Here is a 20,104-nt window from a genome sequence, read left to right as displayed (position 1 = left end):
ACACAAAATCAATGAAATCAAGGAAAACATGGGTACGTTTGAGATTATAGTGAAAAGAAAAATTATACATTAAGGCACCAATAGAGTCCCTTGGACTGCAAGGAGATCCAACCAGTCCATTCTGAAGGAGATCAGCCCTGGGATTTCCTTGGAAGGAATGATGCTAAAGCTGAAACTCCAGAACTTTGGCCACCTCATGCGAAGAGCTGACTCATTGGAAAAGACTTTGATGCTGGGAGGGATTGGGGGCAGGAGGAGAAGGGGACGACCGAGGATGAGATGGCTGTATGGCATCACTGACTCGATGGACATGAATCTGAGTGAACTCCGGGAGTTGGTGATGGACAGGGAGGCCTGGTGTGCTGTGATTCAGGGAGCTGCAAAGAGTCAGACACGACTGAGCAACTGAACTGAACTGAACTGAACTAAATGAAAAGGTAAGCCAAAACCTGGAACGAAGTATTTTCTGCACATTTAAATAGCAGAATTAATTCAGCTTCCAAATATAAACAATTTCTAATTAAATAGCAACAAAAAGGCCAAGGTCACAAAAGATAAATAGGCAAAGAGCTATTTATGCAATTCACTCAGAGAGAATTATAGACTGTCAATCAAAAAATGCTAAGGTTCCTAAACTCACTAGTCAAAACAGGATCCAATTTCACATCCATTAGACCTGATGGACGCCAGTCTGAGTGAACTCTGGGAGTTGGTCATGGACAGGGAGGCCTGGCGTGCTGCGATTCATGGGGTTGCAGAGTCGGACACGACTGAGCAACTGAACTGAACTGAACATCTCAGTACACCAAGTTTTGCTGAGGATATAGGAAAACTGGTATTCTGGCAAGTTGTTGGAGTCAATTTCTGCTAAGTCGCTTCAGCCGTGTCTGACTCTGTGCGACCCCATAGACGGCAGCCCGCCAGGCTCCCCTGTCCCTGGGATTCTCCAGGCAAGAATACTGGAGTGGGTTGCCATTTCTTTCTCCAATGCATGAAAGTGAAAAGTGAAAGTGAAGTCGCTCAGTTGTGTCTGACTCTTAGCGACCCCATGGACTGCAGCCCACCAGACTCCTCCATCCATGGGATTTTCCAGGCAAGAGTACTGGACTGGGGTGCCATTGCCTTCTCCAACAATCCCTAACACAAGTTAAAACATGTTTTCCCTGATAACCCTCTTTAAATTCCCCCTAGCAATTCACCATCTGGTTGTTACAATGGTACATATACAAAGCTGTAAATTTCAGTTCTGTAAGATGAGAGCAAAGAAACAAACTTACTGTTTGGGCAGATGGAAAAATAAATTGTATTTTATTTATGTAATTGGATACTATGTGGCAGCTATTACATATGCGGCAGCTATTACATTTATATGTATGTAAACAAATCACATCTCTATGTATCAACGTGAATGAAATCCAGAAATATCCTGATGACTGACACAAGCAAGCTCTAATAGGTATGTATCATGTGAAATCATTTATTACACTTGAAGGACCATATAATAATAGCATTTATTTTTTATGGTGACTGACACACACACGCGCATCCATGGTGCATAAATATAAAACCATGCATTGGAAGAGGAGGCAAAAAATGAATGTAGGACTTTTTGTATTTACTTATTCTTTTCCTAAAGGGGAAGATGTGAGAACAAACAGGTCCAAACTTAATACTAGCTTAATCTCAGAGACAGATAAACTGGAGTCTGTTACATGACTTTTTGTTTGTTTGAAATGTTTCTTAATTCAACTTAATTTTTGTTTTTAGATTTAAAAACCAAATCAGTTGAGAAGCACCCTCCCTAAACACAGCTGTTATTCAGTTCCTGATATTTGCTGGCCATATTCCTGCCCTGACTGGAATTTTAAGGCAAAGAGAGGAAGGATAAACTATGATGTCTCAAACTACAAATCTCACCTTCCCCAGATAATCAGAGAAGGCACTTTCTCTGCGCTTCTCCCAGACCTGCCGCTGGTGGCAGTGGCAGAGTGCCTCCCAGTTTCGAGTTGGGCCTGGGAACAGCTATAAAAACTGGGCATGTACTGAATAGTCAGGCCTGGAACTGGATGCCTTCAGCAATACAGCAGCAGGATTTTACTCAGGGTTCTTCAGAACAAATTGTGTGGGTGGACAGTTCCACCCTGCCTGAACTCCAAATAGAGGGTGAACAGCGCTATTTCTTTGTTTTGAGAAATGCTAACATGAAATCAGAGGAATTTAGAGCAAAATATGTCCCTAACTATGTAGCCAAAGATGATAAATAGGATAGCCCAATGACTACATCTGGCTCTCAACTTACAGTTTGTTTCTTCTGTAAAGTTTTAATTTCTTTGCTAATATTTAGAATTTAAGAGATTTCTAATGGAAACTAGATTCCCAGCTTCTTTTCTCAAAAAGGTGGATTCTGGTATTACTAATTCTGAATTCTAGAATGCCAACAATTAGTTGGCCCTGAAGAGTGCCCCTCCTCCCCACAAAGCCTCACTCAGTTAAACCTCACCTGCTGACCTCATGAAGGGTTTCAATTGCCTCAAGTTATAGATGAAAAGAATGAGGCTCGGAGAAGTCAAGAGTCTTGCCCAACATCAGAGTTACCGTTGGGAGGGAGCCATGCTGGCACTGTGCCAAACCAGTTATCAGTTAATTTTCTGTGATTTCTTTTTTTCTATGTGATGAGGGCACATTTCATGCTTTCTAATGACACTGTGTAACTCAGCAAAGTTTTAACAGAGGCTCAAATGATAAAAATAATACGAATGGATTCATTGCAACAGCAGGTAGCCTCCAAGATTTGGCCAAAGGTAAGACAGAAAATTTCTTATGCAAAAAACAGTAAAGGAATATGACAGTATGATTGAAAATTGGTATAAGTAAAGGTGGTATGATCACAGAGCATCCTTTTTTTCAGACTGGTTTTTACTCGTTGGTAATATCTCCCCTCTTTCTCCACCTGTCCCTAATCTCCCCTCTTCTTTGGACTCTAGAAGAATGTGCAAACCCAGCCCTTCTCGCACACACATACAGATACTTCAGCTATTTTTTTTTTCCACTTGTATTTGTTTCTGGATTAATGCTGGCAGACATTCTATACTGACTTAGATTGAATTCTATCCATCATGTTCAGAAGTACTGAGTTACCTGGGTTGGTCATCCTTAGTCTAGGTAAAGCACATTTTTATTAAAACCAACTTCATGAAGAGATTACATGGATTACAATATCCTTTAGAGTATAAAACACTAAAAAGCCTAAATGTTCATTGATAGGGAAACGGCTGTTAAACTTGGCATATTCACACTGTGGAAAACTGCAACAATTCAAAAAGAAAAAGAGGTAGATCTGTCTTAAATACTGGCATAGATAGACCTGTAGAAAGCAAAAGTATATATACAGCATAGGTATATGGTATCAGTTATGTTAAAAATACATACAAGACATATTGTCTGTGGGTCTATACATGCATATGCGCATGCACAGAAAAATATCTGAAAAGAAACCCAAAGTGGTGAGAGTGGATACCTTTCTTCAGATAGGGGTGGGGGAAGGTATGGAGGTGATAAAGAGGGTTTTAGCTTCACCTGCAATGTCATAAAGTTTAATTTGAAAGGAAAATGCTTGATAACTTTTGATTGTAGGTTGGAAGAATCTTTTCATGTAACACATACTTATGTGATGATTAATTTCCAATCACAATCTTAACCGTGAAATTTGTAAAAAAAAAAAAATCTGATCATCCTGGGAAATGAAATTTATACTGCATTGTCATCCCAAATTAAGTTCTTAAAACTTACAAAAATAGAAGTCACAGAAAGCATCTGAAAAGTTACATTGCACTTCCGCCAGTTAAAATCGAGTAAGTCTACTCCAGGAGTCCTAACAGTTTTGAGAACAAAAAATGTATCTTCTCAGATAACAAGAAATATGCAGGGGGATTTAAATGAATCCAGTATCTCTCACATTACCAACAGAAATCACGGAGACAGATTGCTTGATTTATCCTAACATGAGTTCTGTACTAACTGTTCAGTGATGTATTTGCTTTTCTCAACAAAACTGATGGAACCCCGGAGGGCAAGTATTGATAAGGAGGAAGAGGAGGGGTCAGAGTTCGGTGTGAGATGACATCTATGAAGTGGCAGGGCTGGGACTCCAGCCCTCTGTCCTCTCTGCCAGGCCATGCTGCCTGCTCTGATTCACCAGGGTGACCTCGCGTGTCTCTACATCCGGTGCTCTCAAGCGCTCATCCCTGGCGATGATCTATCCACCCACTTCTTTCTCTCTCTACCTGCCTGCATTTCTGTCCATCTATTCATCCATCTATCTACCTGCCTCCCTCTCTCCCTCCCTCTGGAGGGCTAGCTCCCACCCCGATCGCTAGGGAACCAGAAACAAGACTCCCTCCCTCGCCTCTTCCTCGAACCCCGCGCATTCCACCTGTCCCGGGGCATCCTCGCTTGCTCCTACCAGGGGTCTGCCTCAAGCCCACTGTCACCGCACCTACCAGCGGAGGCTCAAGGCCAGCGCTCCCCGCGGACGGGGCAGGCTGCCAGGGGAAGCGGGGTGGGGGTCGCGGCGCCCCCCGCCCCTCCCCCGGGTACTCACCTTGCCCTCCGTGGGCGCCGCCACCAGGAGCACCAGCAGGAGCGGCAGCAGCAGCGCCGGGGGCCTCGGCGCGGTCCTCGGGCGCATGGTGGGCGACCGCTCAGAGCCCCGGCGTGGTCCAGGGACCCGCAGGCTCTCGGGCCCCCTCGTCCCCGGCGCGGCGCGCTTTGGGAGCCCGGCGGTGAAGCTCGCCTGGCCAGCCCGCCCGGGGCGGGTTTTGTAGGGCTCAGCCTCCCCACCGAGGCTTCCAGGGAGGGAAGAAGTGGCTCAGGTCCCGCCCTCGTCCCCCCTCCCCTCCCCTCCAACTCTCCAGGCGACGTCCCTCAGCCCCGGGCAGCGCGCGCGGGAGGCGAGAAAAGGCTGCGCGCCTGCGGGGCAGGTGCCCGCGGGGCCAGGGTAAGGGGTGCAGGAGGTGATGCGCCCGAGGTTCAGGAGTCGCGGCGGGGCAAAGGGGTGCGAGTCGGCGTAAGAGGTGGCGAGTCGGAGGTGGGGAACTGGGGGGTGTGCGATGGGGAGGTGGCCGAACGGGGTGGAGGGAGTGGCCAGCGGCCCTGCCTCAGATTAAGCGGGAGGCGCGCCGGGGTGGGCACTCGGGTGGCCCCGCTGGCTCCCGGCTCCCCGGCGGTGCCGTCTAGCCACTTTCCCCTTCTCAACCCGCCTCCATCGGGCCGCCGCCGGACGCAGCGGCGGTGAGAGCGCGGTGAACGGGTGGCCGAGTGGAGCGTGGAATTGGGCGCGGCGGGAGGTGCGCGCCGCGCGGGCGAGCGCCGCGGCAGCTCCCCGGGGCGGCGGGTGTCCTCACGAGGTAAGGCGACCACGACCGGGTCTGGGCAATCCCGGGCCCAGGGCCCGGGCCACCGGCTGGGGGCGCGGGCGGCGGAGGAAGAGTGTGCGGCATCCCGGGGTGGGGCGCACCGGCGGGCGGGGTTGGCGAATTGGGCCCGGGGGTCACGGGAGGAGAGCTTGTCTGGCTCCAGTCTTGTCTGCCTGGGCTTGAACTGGGTGCTGTTGTGTTTTGATTAATTTGGAGGCTCAAGTTACCAGCCTGGCGGTCTGGGCACTCCGAAATGCCAAGAGCAGGAGGCAGCTGAGGGGAAAGGGAAAGCTCATCCAGCCGATTCTCCGCCGCGTTGAACTGGCTTTTCACGTTAAATCTTATCTGCGGAAGTGCACGGGAGGCCGCGCGCCAGCTTTGTCGAGGTGCCTCCGGCCTGAGAGGGCGCTTCTCCTTCTCTAGGTGGCCTTGGAGGCGGACGTACTGGGCACCGTCCGCAGAGCAGGGCTCGTGCCCTTTTCTTGTGCCACTGACCACATGGTCTCTGGCGAAACATTCAGATCCTTCTTACAGTATTGCCATTCTCAGAATCCGTTTTACTGAAACAAATTATCAAAGTAGTAATGTCATGATCTAGAAACATACATGCATCGTGATTATTGCACCGAATATTTCGACCTAACAGCAGATCTGTGAAACAACCGTAATCTCACAGTAGTGATGACTGCAAAACTGAAACGTGTCATAAAGATGCCAGTGGGTACAGTCTCAAGAACCGTCGATACTGTCCTGGTTTGTTAGCTATGTTCATAACTGAAGAAACCGCTGGTCTTCCAGGAAAGTTTAGTGAAAAGACAGATGTAGTACTGATTCCCATCCATGGTTCACAGACCATCTGAATTCCATCTCCAGGTTAAGAACCCTTACACTGGATCAGGGTTGCTGATGTCTGCAGTAGCTGGTCATCAGATACCATGTGTGAAATGTGTGCTTTGGTGGCTGATGGTGGAGAACCACTTGTTTGCAATTAGCTTGGGGTCATGGTATATTAGACCTCTGTACGTCTGTAGGTAGGTGAAACCCTGACAGTGAATGAATGAAGGTGCACACTACCCTTTATGGTTGTGGAGGGAATAATTATAAACTCCCCTCTGTTCTTTTTATGCCACCAAATGTCAACTCTGGCTGTATATCAGTATCTCTTATGGAGCCTCTAAAAATCCTAAAACATCCCAAGCCAACTACACCAGACTCCCCATCAATGGGAGTCTGTATACGCAGGTGCCTGCGGGCTAAGTTGCTTCAGCTGTGTCTGACTCTTTGCAACGCCATGGCCTGCCAGTCTCCTCTGAGAATGGGATTCTCCAGGCAAGAATACTGGAGTGGGATGCTTTCCTCCAGGGGATCTTCCCAATCGGGGATCGAGTGGATCCAAGTCTCTTTGGTCTCCTGCATTGGCAGGTGAGTTCTTTACCTCTAGCACCGCCTGGGAAGTCCCTAGATGTTGAAGTATCTTTATTTAAGCTCTCTGGAGTTGATAAGGAGAGTTCTTATGAAACTTTCTCCTGCCATCCTTGTTAGATGAGATATAAGGTGCTCTGTTGATGCAACAAGGGTCCGAGAATTCTTAGAGTCCTGTGACAGTATTGCGTGAACTGAGGTTACTTCCTGGAAAAAACAACAACAACTCTCAGTGACGGAGTTAAATGCTCCTTCCTTATGCTGAAGTCCAGAAGCTTTCTTAATTTGCATTTCAATCGCCTTTTCCTGAAAAGATGTCATTTTGACTGAAGTCCAGACTTGGCTTTATTGACTTTAGAAGGGGTAGCAACAGTCAACTGCAAGTCACTTCTGGTGCTACAAAAGAGCAGGAAAGAAACTTGTGATGTGAACAGGGTTAGGGGGCAGGAGTCCTTAAGTGTGGTCTCTGCAGTACAGTTTAGATTTTGCGTCTTTCCCACACTTACTAGTGTGGCTTAGGGTCTTTTCTTCTGTAAATCGGCATCATCAGTGTGCCCACCTTAAACAACTGTGGGAATGTAATTCAGCAGTCAGTGTCAGCCTTTCCAGTGAACATTCAGGGTATGCTCACTAGATGGTGTTAATTAACCAGAATTTTTGATTTTTAAAAAAATGGTCTCAGAGTCGAGAGTTTCCCAGCTGGCTCTCGAAATGTATAAAACAAAAGGAAAGTGAGGGCAGTCCTTTTTGTAAGTACAAAGGACACAGAAATCTCTGCTTTTGACTTGGTGCCAGATGAGAGTTTTGAACAAAGTGAAATGGTAATGACCTTTGACAAGGCCTGTATTATTGTTTTTGCCCCCCTTTCATGGTCACAATATCAGGTCTGTTTTCTGCACAGTGCTTAAATGTGTAGTGTTTGCTTCCCTATTTTTGGAGTTCAGCTCCAGTAGGACAGTGGCCTTTTTGGTGTTCTTTAATGTCACTGAATGAATGAAGTTACTTAGTGCATGAATGAAGTTGTTTACTATTTGCTGAATGAATGAAACTGAATGACTTGACAAATTCACTCAGGATTCACACCCAGGTCTGATTTCTTCCAAAGTTTATGATCTTTCTATATCCTTCTTTAAATAGGAATGTGCCTAGGCTTTTGACGTGATGTATTTTGCCAGACTGCCAGTAGCTCCTTCTTCAATCTTTTTGAAAGATTAAATTTAATATTAATTACATTTTAAATTAATTATTTTTAAACTTCACCTCAGCACTTAGTCATCTCTCTTCTTTCAAGAACCTTCTGTTTTTAACACTCGAAAACAATTAGACACAGGTTCTTTCACAGTCTCAGTTCAGTTCAGTTCAGTCACTCAGTTGTGTTTGACTCTTTGTGACCCCGTGGACTGCAGCACACCAGGCTTCCCTGTCCGTCACCAACTTCTGTAGCTTACTCAAACTCATGTCTGTAGAGTCAGTGATGCTATACGACCTTCTCATCCTCTATCGTCCCCTTCTCCTCCTGCCCTCAATCTTTCCCAGCATCAAGGTCTTTTCCAGTGAGTCAGTTCTTCTCATCAGGTGGCCAAAGTATTGGAGTTTCAGCTTCAGCATCAGTCCTTCCAATGAATATTCAGGACTGATTTCCTTTAGGATTGACTGGTTTGATCTCCTTGCAGTCCAAGGGACTCTCAAGAGTCTTCTCCAACACCACAATTCAAAAGCATCAATTCTTCAGTGCTCAGCTTTCTTTTATAGTTCAACTCTCACATCCATGCATACTGGAAAAACCATAGCTTTGACTAAACAGACCTTTGTTGGCAAAGTAATGTCTCTGTTTTTTAATATGCTGTCTAGGTTGGTCATAACTTTTCTTCCAAGGAGTAAGCATCTTTTAATTTCATGGCTGTAGTCATCATCTGCAGTGACTTTGGAGCCCAAGAAAATTAAGTCTGTCACTGTTTCCATTGTTTCCCCATCTACTTGCCATGAAGTGATGGGACCAGATGCCATGATCTTAGTTTTCTGAATGTTAAGTTTTAAGCCAACTTTTTCACTCTTCTCTTTCACTCATCAAGAGGCTCTTGAGAGTTATTTTCAATTCATATCAGTTCTTGCCATTACATCTCCAAATTCTTTCTCTGCTTTTCTAAGATCATGGTCCTTCCCAGGGCCTGGACTTATCATCTGTGAACTATGGTAGCCTTCTAGCTAGTTCTCTGCAATGTTTGTCCTCTGAAATCCCTTTTATGTTACTGTCTGAATAAAAGCTCACTTTGTATCACAAAGAACCGGTTACCTTGGGGGCATCTGCAAATAACCCCCAAAGTTCGAGGCTTCCAGTAACAAGACTCTTCTCCATTTATACATATTCTACATATTCTGGGGAAGGAAATGGCAGCCCTCTCCAGTATTCTTGCCTGGAGAATTCCATGGACAGAGGAACTTGGCAGACTATAGTCCATGGGGTCACAAAGAGTAGGACATGACTGAGTGACTCACACAGACACACACACACACACACACACACACACATTTTCATCACAGGGTATAAGGAGGTAGAAAAGGGATTGGGGGGGGGGGTGTGGTTCTGCTTATCCAAACCATTCAGGAACCTCTTGGAAATTCCCACTCAACCTGTTCTCTGATCTCTGAAGGGGAAGAGAATTCAGCGAATCAAAAACTGCTCTAAAAGCTGCCAACTACTGTGACACTTGCTACATCTATTTCACATCTCATTGACCAAAGTGGTCACACTTCATTTTCAAAGTGATGAGGCAATAATCTCCCACATGCCTGAAAAAGCGCTAGTAAAAGGTTTGGGGAATGTTAGTTACACATCTCACATGCATAGTGTAACTTGTTTATATTAAAGCTTCCAGAAGTTTCTCTTTTTCTTTACATATTACTTTACCCTTCTTTGGATAGAACAGAATGGTCCAAAACCAACCAACCAAAACCAAGATTTTGAAAAATGTGTATTACTTATATGTCTCAAGTTCACCATACACTCTTCTTTGTACTTGCCATTCTTTCCACTTTCAGGAATCACCCGCCCTGCCCCCACCCCCCAACCCGATGTCTGTCTGATGCAACCCTTACATTTTGAGATCTAGGTCAAAGGTCAAAGATCATGGTCTCTGTGACAACCTTTGTCCAGACCTTTATTATATAATACTGAAACAAAGTCATGCATTTTGCTTTTTTGGACTATGAGACCTTTGCGAGCACGTACAAAGATTCATTTTATTTTTAGTATAGTAACAGTGGTATTTAAAAATAAACTTATTGAGGTATAATTTCCATTCCAAAATCTGTACCTATTTAAAACACACAATTCAAGGAGTTTCACAAATGCATATACCTTGTGAAATCAATAGCATGAATCTGGATACAGAGCTCTTCAATCACTCCCCAAAGTTTCCTACTGTCCCCTTTTAGTCCATCCATCTCTTCCCGTCCATTCCCAGGCAACCACAGATCTGCTTTCTGACTCTGTAGGTTGGTTGGCATTTTCTAGAATTTTATGTAAATAGAGTCATACAGTAGGTACCGTTTGGTATCTGGGTTCTTTGACTCAAGAGAACAATACTGAGATGGATCCATGTTCTGTGTATCAGCAGTTTGTTCTACTCTGTAGCTGAGTAAAATTCCGTTGTATGGACATCACTTTTTAAAAGATCCCTTTACCTGTTAGATTTTTAAATTGTTTCCAGTTTGGGAAATATGGCTACTATGGCTATTTTTGTACTAGGCTTTGTGTGAACATGTGTTTCTTTTTCTCTTGAATAAATACCTAGGAGTGGAATGGCTGGGCCATAGAGTCAAGGTATATGTTTAATTATAAAAGAGTTTTCCAAAGTAACTGTATCTTCATTCTCCTCAGCAGTATATGAGAGTTCTGGTTCCCCTGTACGTTATTGGTAATACTTTTGGTATTGCCAGCTTTTAAAATGTTAACCATTCAAATGGTTACACAGTGGCAGGTAGCGTGCTTCTGTTTTCTCTAGTAACTAAAGATGTTGAACATCTTTTCAGGTATTTATTAACTGTTCAGAGAACTTTTGCAAAGCCTCTACTCAGATCTTTCCCCATTAAAAAAATTGGTTGTTGCTCTTACTGTCGAGTTGCAATAGCTATTTATATATTCTGGATACAAAATCCTTGGCAGATGTATTTATCTTGAATATTTTTGCCCATTCTGTGGCTTTTCTTTTACGTGTCACTGTCCATCTTGAGGTCCGTTTTTAATATAGCCAGTCTACTTTCCTTGTGCTTACTGTTTGTGTGGTGTATCTTTTTCCACCTTTTTACTTGTAACCTATTTGCGACTTTTTATTTAAAGTATGTATTTCTTAGGTAGCGTATGCGCGGGTTTGTTCTTTTTTCCGTTTAAATCCAACGTTTTGCCTTTCAGGTTTTGGTGCATTTTCACATGGTCGATCGAGTTATTTTTAGGTCTGTCATCTCTCTGTTTACTTTCTGTCTGTCTAATCTGTTTTTTGTCCCCTTTCTTCTTCCTAGCATTCTTTTGTGTTAATCAAATATTTTTTAATGTTCCTTTAAAATTTTTTTCTTCTTCTAGTTATATCTCCCTGCATTGTTGTTAGTGGTTACTTTAATGATTATAGTATGCATCTTTAACTTTTCCCAATCTACTTAAAAGTAATATTGAATATTTGAGCTCCGCTGCTGCTACTAAGTCGCTTCAGTCGTGTCCGACTCTGTGTGACCCCATAGATGGCATCCCACCAGGCTCCCCCGTCCCTGAGATTCTCCAGGCAAGAACACTGGAGGGGGTTCAGTTGTGTTCAAATTGAGTTCAATATTAAATTCAGCTAAATTGATTTCACTCTTGTATCCACAGTGCTTAGCATGGCATTTGATAGAAACTGGAAAATTGACAGATACTGATATGATAGCTATTTCTTGAGTGAATAATAATCATAGGTGTTTTATGTCATATTAAAGGTATATAGAAATGGTTAAAATTTCGTTTGGTTAATGTCAGGCTAATTAGTAGAAAAATCACTTTTAAATATTATTACATATTTAGTGGACTTGCATTTACAAACACTGTAATTTTCATGTGCAGTCAAGATTCTATGTACTATTTTATTTTTTCCCATATCTCAGTTGTTAAAGAATGCACGTGTGATGCAGGAGACCCTGGTTCAATTCTTGAGTCAGAAAGATCTGCTGGAGAAAGGATAGGCGACCCACTCCAGTATTCTGGCCTGGAGAACTCCAGTTTAGGGGAGAAGCAATCACTTTAAAAATGGAATTTCTTATGGTTTGGTGAAACTTCCAAACATTGGTTGTCTCAACTACTCTGCCCATGTGATATCACATCCAACACACAACACGCTCTCTTGGCTTTGCTCAGTTATTTCCCGATGTGTAAAGCTCACACTGAAACACTGAGTGTTTGGTCTGTAGCTTTATGATCTGTAGCAGAATAGAAAATGGCACAGCTCTGAAGTCCAGGGGTTAGGGATGGAATCTTTTATAAGGTTTCCGAGTGGCAGAAGCATTTCTAGAGGAGTATAGTTCCAGGTCTTGTCCTCTAGGGAAGCACCTGCTGAGGGGACCCAGTCTCTAGAACCAGCTCCTGCCTGAAGGGAAGCAGACAGTGGTGGACAGAAGGCAGGATGCAGACACAAGGAAAAGGAGATGGTTAAGCTCTCCTTAGAAGAGCTATGACCCACCTAGACAGCATATTAAAAAGCAGAGGCATTACTTTGCCAACAAAGGTCCATCTAGTCAAAACTATGGTTTTTCCAGTAGTCATGTGTGGATACGAGGGTTGGACCATAAAGAAAGCTGATCGCCGAATAATTGATGCTTTTGAACTGTGGCGTTGGAGAAGACTCTTGAGAGTCCTTCAGATAGCAAGGAGACCCAACCAGTTAATCCTGAAGGAAATCAGTCCTGAATATTCGTTGGAAGGACTGATGCTGAAGCTGAAGCTCCAATCCTTTGGCTGCCTGATGCGAAGAAAAGACCCTGATGCTTGTAAAGATTGAAGGCGGGAGGAGAAGGGGATGACAGAGGGTGAGATGGTTGGATGGCATCACTGACTCAGTGGAGTGAGCATGAGTTTGAGGAAGCTCCGGGAGTTGTTGATGGACAGGGAAGCCTGGCATGCTGTAGTCCACGGGGTTGCAGGGTCGGACACGACTGAGCGACTGAACTGAACTTAGCTGAGGCTCTCCTTAAGAAGGGCCCATGTGTGTGCCTGGTCACTCATACATGTCCAACTCTTTGCAGTCCCATGGACCATAGTCCACCAGGCTTCTGTGTCCATGAAATTCTCCAGGCAAGAATGCTGGAGTGGGTTGCCATTTCCTCCTTCCAGGGGATCTTCCCAACCCTGGGATTGAACCTTTGTCTCCTACATTGGCAGGTGGATTCTTTACCACTGAGGCACCTGGGAAGCCCAGAAAGGGCCAAGACTCATATGATTACAGTGTTCCTTCCCCTCTAAGACAAAGCTTTCCTCCTATTTTGAAATCAACTGCATGCTTGTCTCAGTATTTCTGTTTAACCTTAAAAGTTCATTTGGAAACTTCTGTGAAATCTCTCTCTCTCACTCTCTTTTTTTGCTTACATAGCTGCCTGAACGGAGAAGGCAATGACACCCCACTCCAGTACTCTTGCCTGGAAAATCCCATGGACGGAGGAGCCTGGTAGGCGGCAGTCCATGCTAAGGGTCGGACACGACTGAGCGACTTCCCTTTCACTTTTCACTTTCATTCATTGGAGAACGAAATGGCAACCCACTCCAGTGTTCTTGCCTGGAGAATCCCAGGGATGGGGGAGCCTGGTGGGCTGTTGTCTGTGGGGTCGCAGAGAGTCAGACACGACTGAAGTGGCTTAGCAGCTGCCTGAAATGCTTTAACTTTCCTATAGTCTAGTTAGAAATAGTGCCTTGAAGATAGCCAACTGTCCTGTAGAAGTTTCTAGAGGTGAAGTTCCAAACATGAACTTCTTCACAGAAGAACTCTCTTTTTCTGGGATTCACAGCCAACTAAATGTCTATGTATCACAGTGCATCACTGCATTTACAAATGAATCTCCCTGCTACTATTATATTAAAGGCTAAAGTTGTTCTTTCCAGAGATGCATTCCCTGAAATATGCCCATGAATTTTCATGAACTTTGAAACTGTGTCATGTAGTGGTTAATAAGGAAAGCTTTAGCATTTGAACCCTGGAAATGTCTCTTACTAACTGTGATGGTGGTGGTTTAGTTAGTAAGTTGTGTGTGACTCTTGCGACCGCATGGACTGTAGCCCGCCAGGCTCCTCTGTCCATCGGATTCTCCAGGCAAGAATACTGGAGTAGGTTGCCATTTCCTTTGCCAGGGGATCTTCCCGACCCAGGAATCAAACCTGGGTCTCCTGCATTGCAGGCAGACTCTTCACTGACTGAGCTATGAGGGAAGCCAATTACTATCTGTAGTTGCTTGTAAAAGGACATTGTTGTGTAACTTACCTTTTAGGGTTGTTGTGAAGATTGAAGATGGGTGTTAAACCTTTAGCACAGGATGTGGCATATAAGGAACCTACTGACAATGCTGCTTATAATTTCTTATGGTGGGGAAGATGTTGACGATGATGGGGAAGCGGAGGAGGAGGAAGGGCGTGGGGTTGGAGCAGCAGCAGCAGCAGTTGTGGTAGCAGCAGAGGGCTCTCTCATTGATAGAAACAAATGCTGACCTTTTCATAAGTGTCCTCTCAGAGTCCGCTTACGTTAACTCTGATTCTGACCGGACTTGCCCTCTTGTATACCTGCTTCTACACTCACTGAGGAGTCATCCCTCTCATTGACTTCTCCCGATGTTTACAAGGTCCTTTAAGAGAGACTGTCACTGCTTATTTCTCCTCATTTCTCCAGATCTTCCTTCATTCTCAGATCAATATTGCCTCCCTCCTGAGGTCTGCCAGGCTTGCCCCAGTTCCCAGTTTTCTAACTCTTCTCTCATTTATTGGGAGCTCATTTTGCCTGCATGACAAATTAGGAAGGATGGAAATAGACATATATTGAGCGCTACCACATGCCAGGGAACTTCCCTCGTGGCTCAGTGGTAAAGAATTTGCCTGCCAATGCAGGAGACACAGGAGAAGGAAATGGCAACCCACTCCAGTATTCTTGCCTGGGAAATCCCATGGACAGAGAAGTCTAGCAGTCTACAGTCCATGGGGTCCCAAAAGAGTCAGACACGACTTAGGGACTAACCAATAACAACATGCCAGGGACTGTGCTAGGCATGGATTTTGACTCGTGTAGTTCTCTCCAGCATTAATTTTGCATACCGAGAAATGAAGAGCTCAGAGTAAACAGATTTGCTCAGGGTTATACTGGTAAGTGATCAAGATCTGAACACAAGTCTTTCTACCTCTTAGAGTCCTGCTTTCAATCCCTCACATGAGATCACTAGTTACCAGAAGGTAGCCAGTCTCTAGGGAGGAGGGAAGAAGTCCTCAAAGGTGAATGCCAGTCTTTCAGTACACTTGGTTGCAATGGGCATTTCTCAGTGGGCAGTGGGATTTGCTTACACCAAAGGCAGCTCTCAGAAATCTGAAATCTTAGCTTGGAAGTAAAGGACACATCCGGTTTTGAAAATCAGTTGTACGTTTGTGGAACAGTGTCCCCTCTGTGTGTTTCCCACCTATGACATTCTTATGATTGTTGTCAAATGTTCTGTTGATACTGGGGGGAGACGTCATGGAGAAAAATGATAATAAAAGCCTGTATTGGCAGAATGATAGATTAGCTGAGATATGGCCCATTTGGCCCTGGACTAGCAAACTCAACTCCAGGGTCACCTGAGGACTGTACAAAGACTCTCAAACAATTCAGTTGAATCTAGAAGGAAGGCAAGGTGGGGGCGGGCTTGACCACAATCCAACAACCTTCTGGTCCTGTTGGAATGTAGAGATATTCTCAAGAATTTACTTGAGTCCTTCTCAAGTTTTTTCCCCAGTTCCTTCACAGGGAACATGATGCTCCAGCCACATTCCGGTAGTCCGTCGACCCACATGAGTTTGTGACTTGCTTTAATAACCTTTGTGATGGTTGATGGGATTGACTGCTTTCACTAAAAAGCTCTCATCAACCTGGAGGCTTTGAAAGTCTGCAGCTAGAGGCAACCCAAAGATATGGGATTTTAGAAAGTAATCAACCTGGATGTTGGGGAAAGATCAGGTGATCCCTTAACAGGAAAGGTATAAGCCTCAGAGGAGATATTCAGCCCCAGGCATGCCATTCTTTTTCTGGGAGCATTTTTCTAACCACCTCCCCTCGCCCGCCTCCCCCACCACCCCAGGCCCCTTGATTATTTCTCTACAAAAGCTTAGCCTTTAGGAATTCTACTTTGGAAAGATAAAAGTATGTAGAAATACGTGTTCAGACCATCCAAAAAAATTTAGCCTTGGAGAGAGAGTCTTCAGATAGCTCAGTGTCAGAAAGTCAAAGGAAAGAACATGTAGTCATTGAGTTAATAGAAAATGATTTCCCTGAAAGGGCAAATATTGTTCGAAAGAGCTCGAAGACTTAATGTTCCCTGGGAAAAAACAAAACAAAACAAAAACATTGTATCTCTGCTACCTTTTGTGGCTAGAAGATTCCAGTCCTCAGTCTCTGGTTTATCTGGTCCTCTGATCTTGGCCCTCCCTTCACCCACCCCGACCACCCCCCCACCGCCCCCCCCCCCCAACACCCCGCACCAACCTTGCCTAGCCCCCAGTGGATGAGAACTCCATCCGGCTGTATTTGTATTCAAGATCAGGTTGCAGAGAAAACAAATTCCCCAGGGTACCAAGAATGGCTTGGAGGCGCTCAGATCCTGTTCCCAGACCTTTGGAAAACACTGGACAGAGACTCTTAAGGAGTCCCAGGGAGATTGGAGTCCAGGCATTTTCATAAAGAAGTGCGTGGGGGGTGGGGTGGAAATCCCAGAGAGTTAGAGGAAGAGAACACCATGATATCTGCTGAATGTACATGCTAGCAATTACTGATAGAAATATACTGCTGGACAAGAGCCTATTACGGACTGGGTTAATGAACGAAATGGATGTCAAAGGCCCAGGGCACATATGTTCAGCTTCCCTATGGGGGGTGGGTGGCCCCAGATGGCCTCCCGAGGTGTGTCTCATGCAGCCTTGGGACCAGCTGCAGTGAGGGCAGTGCTTTTTATCAGACTCGGCTGCCCAGGTCAGTTTGCTCAAGAAAAGGGAGTTGACCACAAGACTGCATCAAGAACTGTCGGGGTGGGGGAGGGCTCTCAGGAATGAGCTGGTTTTTCCTCCTTTCTTGAGACTATCTGTCTCTCTTTGTTTTTGCATTTTCTTGGAAACAACTTTGTCTGATTATGCAGCTTATCTGTCTCTTCTAAACTCAGACTTGCACTTGACCTTGACTTGTCGCAGTTTTCTAACACCCAGCTGTACTTGAGGATGTACTGGACATATCCTTCTTCCCTCATCTCCGTTTCTTTTCTCAGTGTCCTCATTTCAACTCTCCAAGAGGACTGGTTCAGACGATGTTTTTGTACCATCCTCCAGCCCAGAGTTCTGTGTCAGGAAGCCACGCTCCAGGTTGGGTCAGGTGGTTATCCTTAACCTTTCCATGTGCCTGGAAGATGGAATCAGGTGATGGAAACCTAGTTATCCCCGCAATTAAGAGCCAAAGATGGGGCCTGGGGCAGGGGGCTCCGATATAGCCCTCCTTAGCGTTCCACACTCCCTGCTTGAGAATAACAGTTGGCAGAATAAAGCATACCCTTTGAAAGGTACAGAACTTTTGCAAAAGTTTCCTAGGTAGACAGTCTCCCAAAGCTGTTGTTTGCATATGTTTTAGTGGCATAGCACTCGAATTGTTTATACCTTCTTTTTTAAAAACAAACTTCAATAGAAACACACTGCCTTGGCCTCTCCCATGTGATGACAGCCTTTTATTTATGAGAAATTTTATTCAGTGTCATCAAAAGCATGGTTGAGACAAAAAGTTTTGTGCTCTTAACACAGGTGGTTGCAGCAAAGGAAGTGTTTGTAGATTGCTGTGGATTGTTGTAGACTGTGTGACAACCTTTGGGGAACTGTAGAGTCCAGTACACACCGCCGTTCACGGTGCCCAGCTGACAGCCAGCTGGGCCTCTGCTTAGCTGTGACTTTGGAGCGGCAGTCTAGCCAGCAGAGTGGTTCTAAAGTCTCTGTGACTCCTCTCTGGCTTTGTTTTCAGGCTAGACAGATGCGTGAGATGAGCACATAGTCATCTGAGGCTTGCTCCAGGTAAAACTGTGGACAAAACTGTTTTACCTTTGGCAGCTCGTTTGCTTAGCGAATAAACAACAATTGTTTATCAAGACATACTTATTCTTTTGGATGAATTATATGCTACTAATAACCATAATAATGTCAACCCAGGAGAAAAAAATTTTTAAGACTCAGAAATTTATGATCATAAATGAAAATATTGAGTTTATATACATATTTTTGTTGCAGAGAAGTATAGTGGAGTGACTAATATGATTTTCAAGTATAAAATTATATTGCATAGGATAGAAATGGGGGAGGGATACACTTTATCACATTATGTGTGCAGACTAACTGCATAATGTATCTATTTTGGGATTAAAAAGCAAATACCGCTGATGTTCTTTAATTTTTGACTGTGTTTCCTATTTGTCTGAAATATCACTTACAGTTTGAATGTTTCAAGCCAATTTATGTATTCCTCTTAAAACAGTAATTTGTTTTATTGAGACATGCTTCTAGAAGGCAAATAGAAAACTATGTCAATGATGGATTTAGGAATGGGAAAAGATCTAGTTACTCAAAGTGATTCTGTTTCTACTTGGTTTTGAAATTATCATGGAACGTCATTCTGATGCTTACTTGGAAAACTAGTCTCTCATAAATATCACGTTGATTGAGTTTATCTAGATTTTATCCAGAAATTTAAAATTAAGTTGTAACATTCTGCACTCCCATTTCCTTCTTTGTACTTAATTCTTACAGGTACGGGTCTTTAGAGAAGCCAAAGTTTTAAAGATGAGACATTTCAAATTCTTTGAGCCAAAGAGAGCTTTTTTCAAAGTATATGGTACTTGGAGTCAAGATATTTTTTGTTTTCTAAAATTGAGATATGTTTCAAAAATAAAACACACCATTTTCACTCTTTTAAAGTTTATAATTCAGTGGTTTTTAGTGTACTGATTGTGCAACCATTACCCTGTCTAATCCATAACACATTACCCTCCAGAAAACTCCATACCTCCCCTTCGCCCCTCCTCCAACCTTTGATAATTACTAATCTATTAATAGTTTCTGTCTCTATGGATATTCCTATTTCGACATTTCATACATATGGAATTATACAGTCCATGATTTCTTTCACTTGGCATCGCGTTTTCAAGGTTCCTCTATGTTGTAGCACTGATTGGTACTTCATTCTTTTTTATGGTCAAATATTCCATTCTGGGACTTCCCTGGTGGCTCAGTGGTAGAGAATCCGCTTGCATGCAAGAGACATGGGTTCAGTCCCTGGGTTGGGAAGATCCGCTGGGAAGGAAACAGCTACCCACTCCAGTGCCCTTGCCTGGGAAATCCCATGGACAGGGGAGCCTGGCAGGCTACAGTGCATGGGGTCTCAAAAGAGCTGGACACAACTTAGTGACTAAACAACAGCAACAAGTACTTCACTGTATGGATGTAGCACGTTTTGCTTAGTCATCGATTGAAATGAGTTGTTCCCATTTTTGGCCATTACAAATAATTCTGCTGTAAATATTCATGTACAGGTTTATGTGTGAACATATTTTGTCAGTTCTCTTGAGTGTATACCTAGGAATGAAATTGCTATGTCATATAGTAACTCTGTGTTTAACTTTTTGATGACCTGCCAAAATGTGGTACCATTTTACATAAAACATGTTTATGTATCTTTGCTGTTTGTAGGCAAAATGTACATTTCTATCCTAGGGGATTCCTTTTTAGTTTCAAAAATTAAAAAAAAAAGCACTTGAGTGAATTTTAGCTTGAATTTTTAAGAGAAAAGATTAAATAGAAGAAAATTTCACCTAACAAAATGAAACAATAATTTTTGTAAAAGTTTTACGTATATGTATCTTTTCATTTTTGAAAAATGTATTAATGAATGAAAGGATTTGGTATCTGTATTTCTAAGAATTAAAAATTGAAACATATTCAGTTTACTCATCACTAAGGAAAGAGTGTTATGTCAAAACAGTGTTTAAGTTCTTCTTTAGAA

General features: G+C 43.8%; 2 protein-coding genes across 7 annotated transcripts in view; one reads left to right on the top strand and one right to left on the bottom strand.

Annotated features, from left to right (window-relative positions):
* Nucleotides 1-5,456, bottom strand: part of COL4A3 (collagen type IV alpha 3 chain) — a 156,988-nt gene extending 151,532 nt beyond the window's left edge. Inside the window, exon 1 of the mRNA XM_069578390.1 lies at nt 4,601-5,456. Coding sequence (XP_069434491.1) covers nt 4,601-4,687 — 87 coding nt within the window. The 5' untranslated portion in view covers nt 4,688-5,456. The remainder of the gene's footprint in view (nt 1-4,600) is intronic.
* The window catches only part of COL4A4 (collagen type IV alpha 4 chain), a 149,007-nt gene continuing 133,519 nt past the window's right edge, over nt 4,617-20,104 (top strand). For 2 of the 6 annotated variants that reach the window (XR_011254685.1, XM_069578394.1), the window contains exon 1: nt 4,617-4,996. The gene's annotated coding sequence lies outside the window, so the exon portion shown is untranslated. Of the gene's footprint in view, nt 5,406-20,104 lie in introns of all 6 variants that reach the window. The other 4 variants (XR_011254686.1, XM_069578391.1, XM_069578392.1 and 1 more) reach the window with 3 other exon arrangements.

The sequence above is a fragment of the Ovis canadensis genome, chromosome 2 (assembly GCF_042477335.2).
Source record: "Ovis canadensis isolate MfBH-ARS-UI-01 breed Bighorn chromosome 2, ARS-UI_OviCan_v2, whole genome shotgun sequence".
Lineage (NCBI taxonomy): Eukaryota > Metazoa > Chordata > Mammalia > Artiodactyla > Bovidae > Ovis > Ovis canadensis.
Note: the sequence above shows the minus strand (reverse complement) of the source record. Positions and strands in the feature narration are given on the sequence as shown.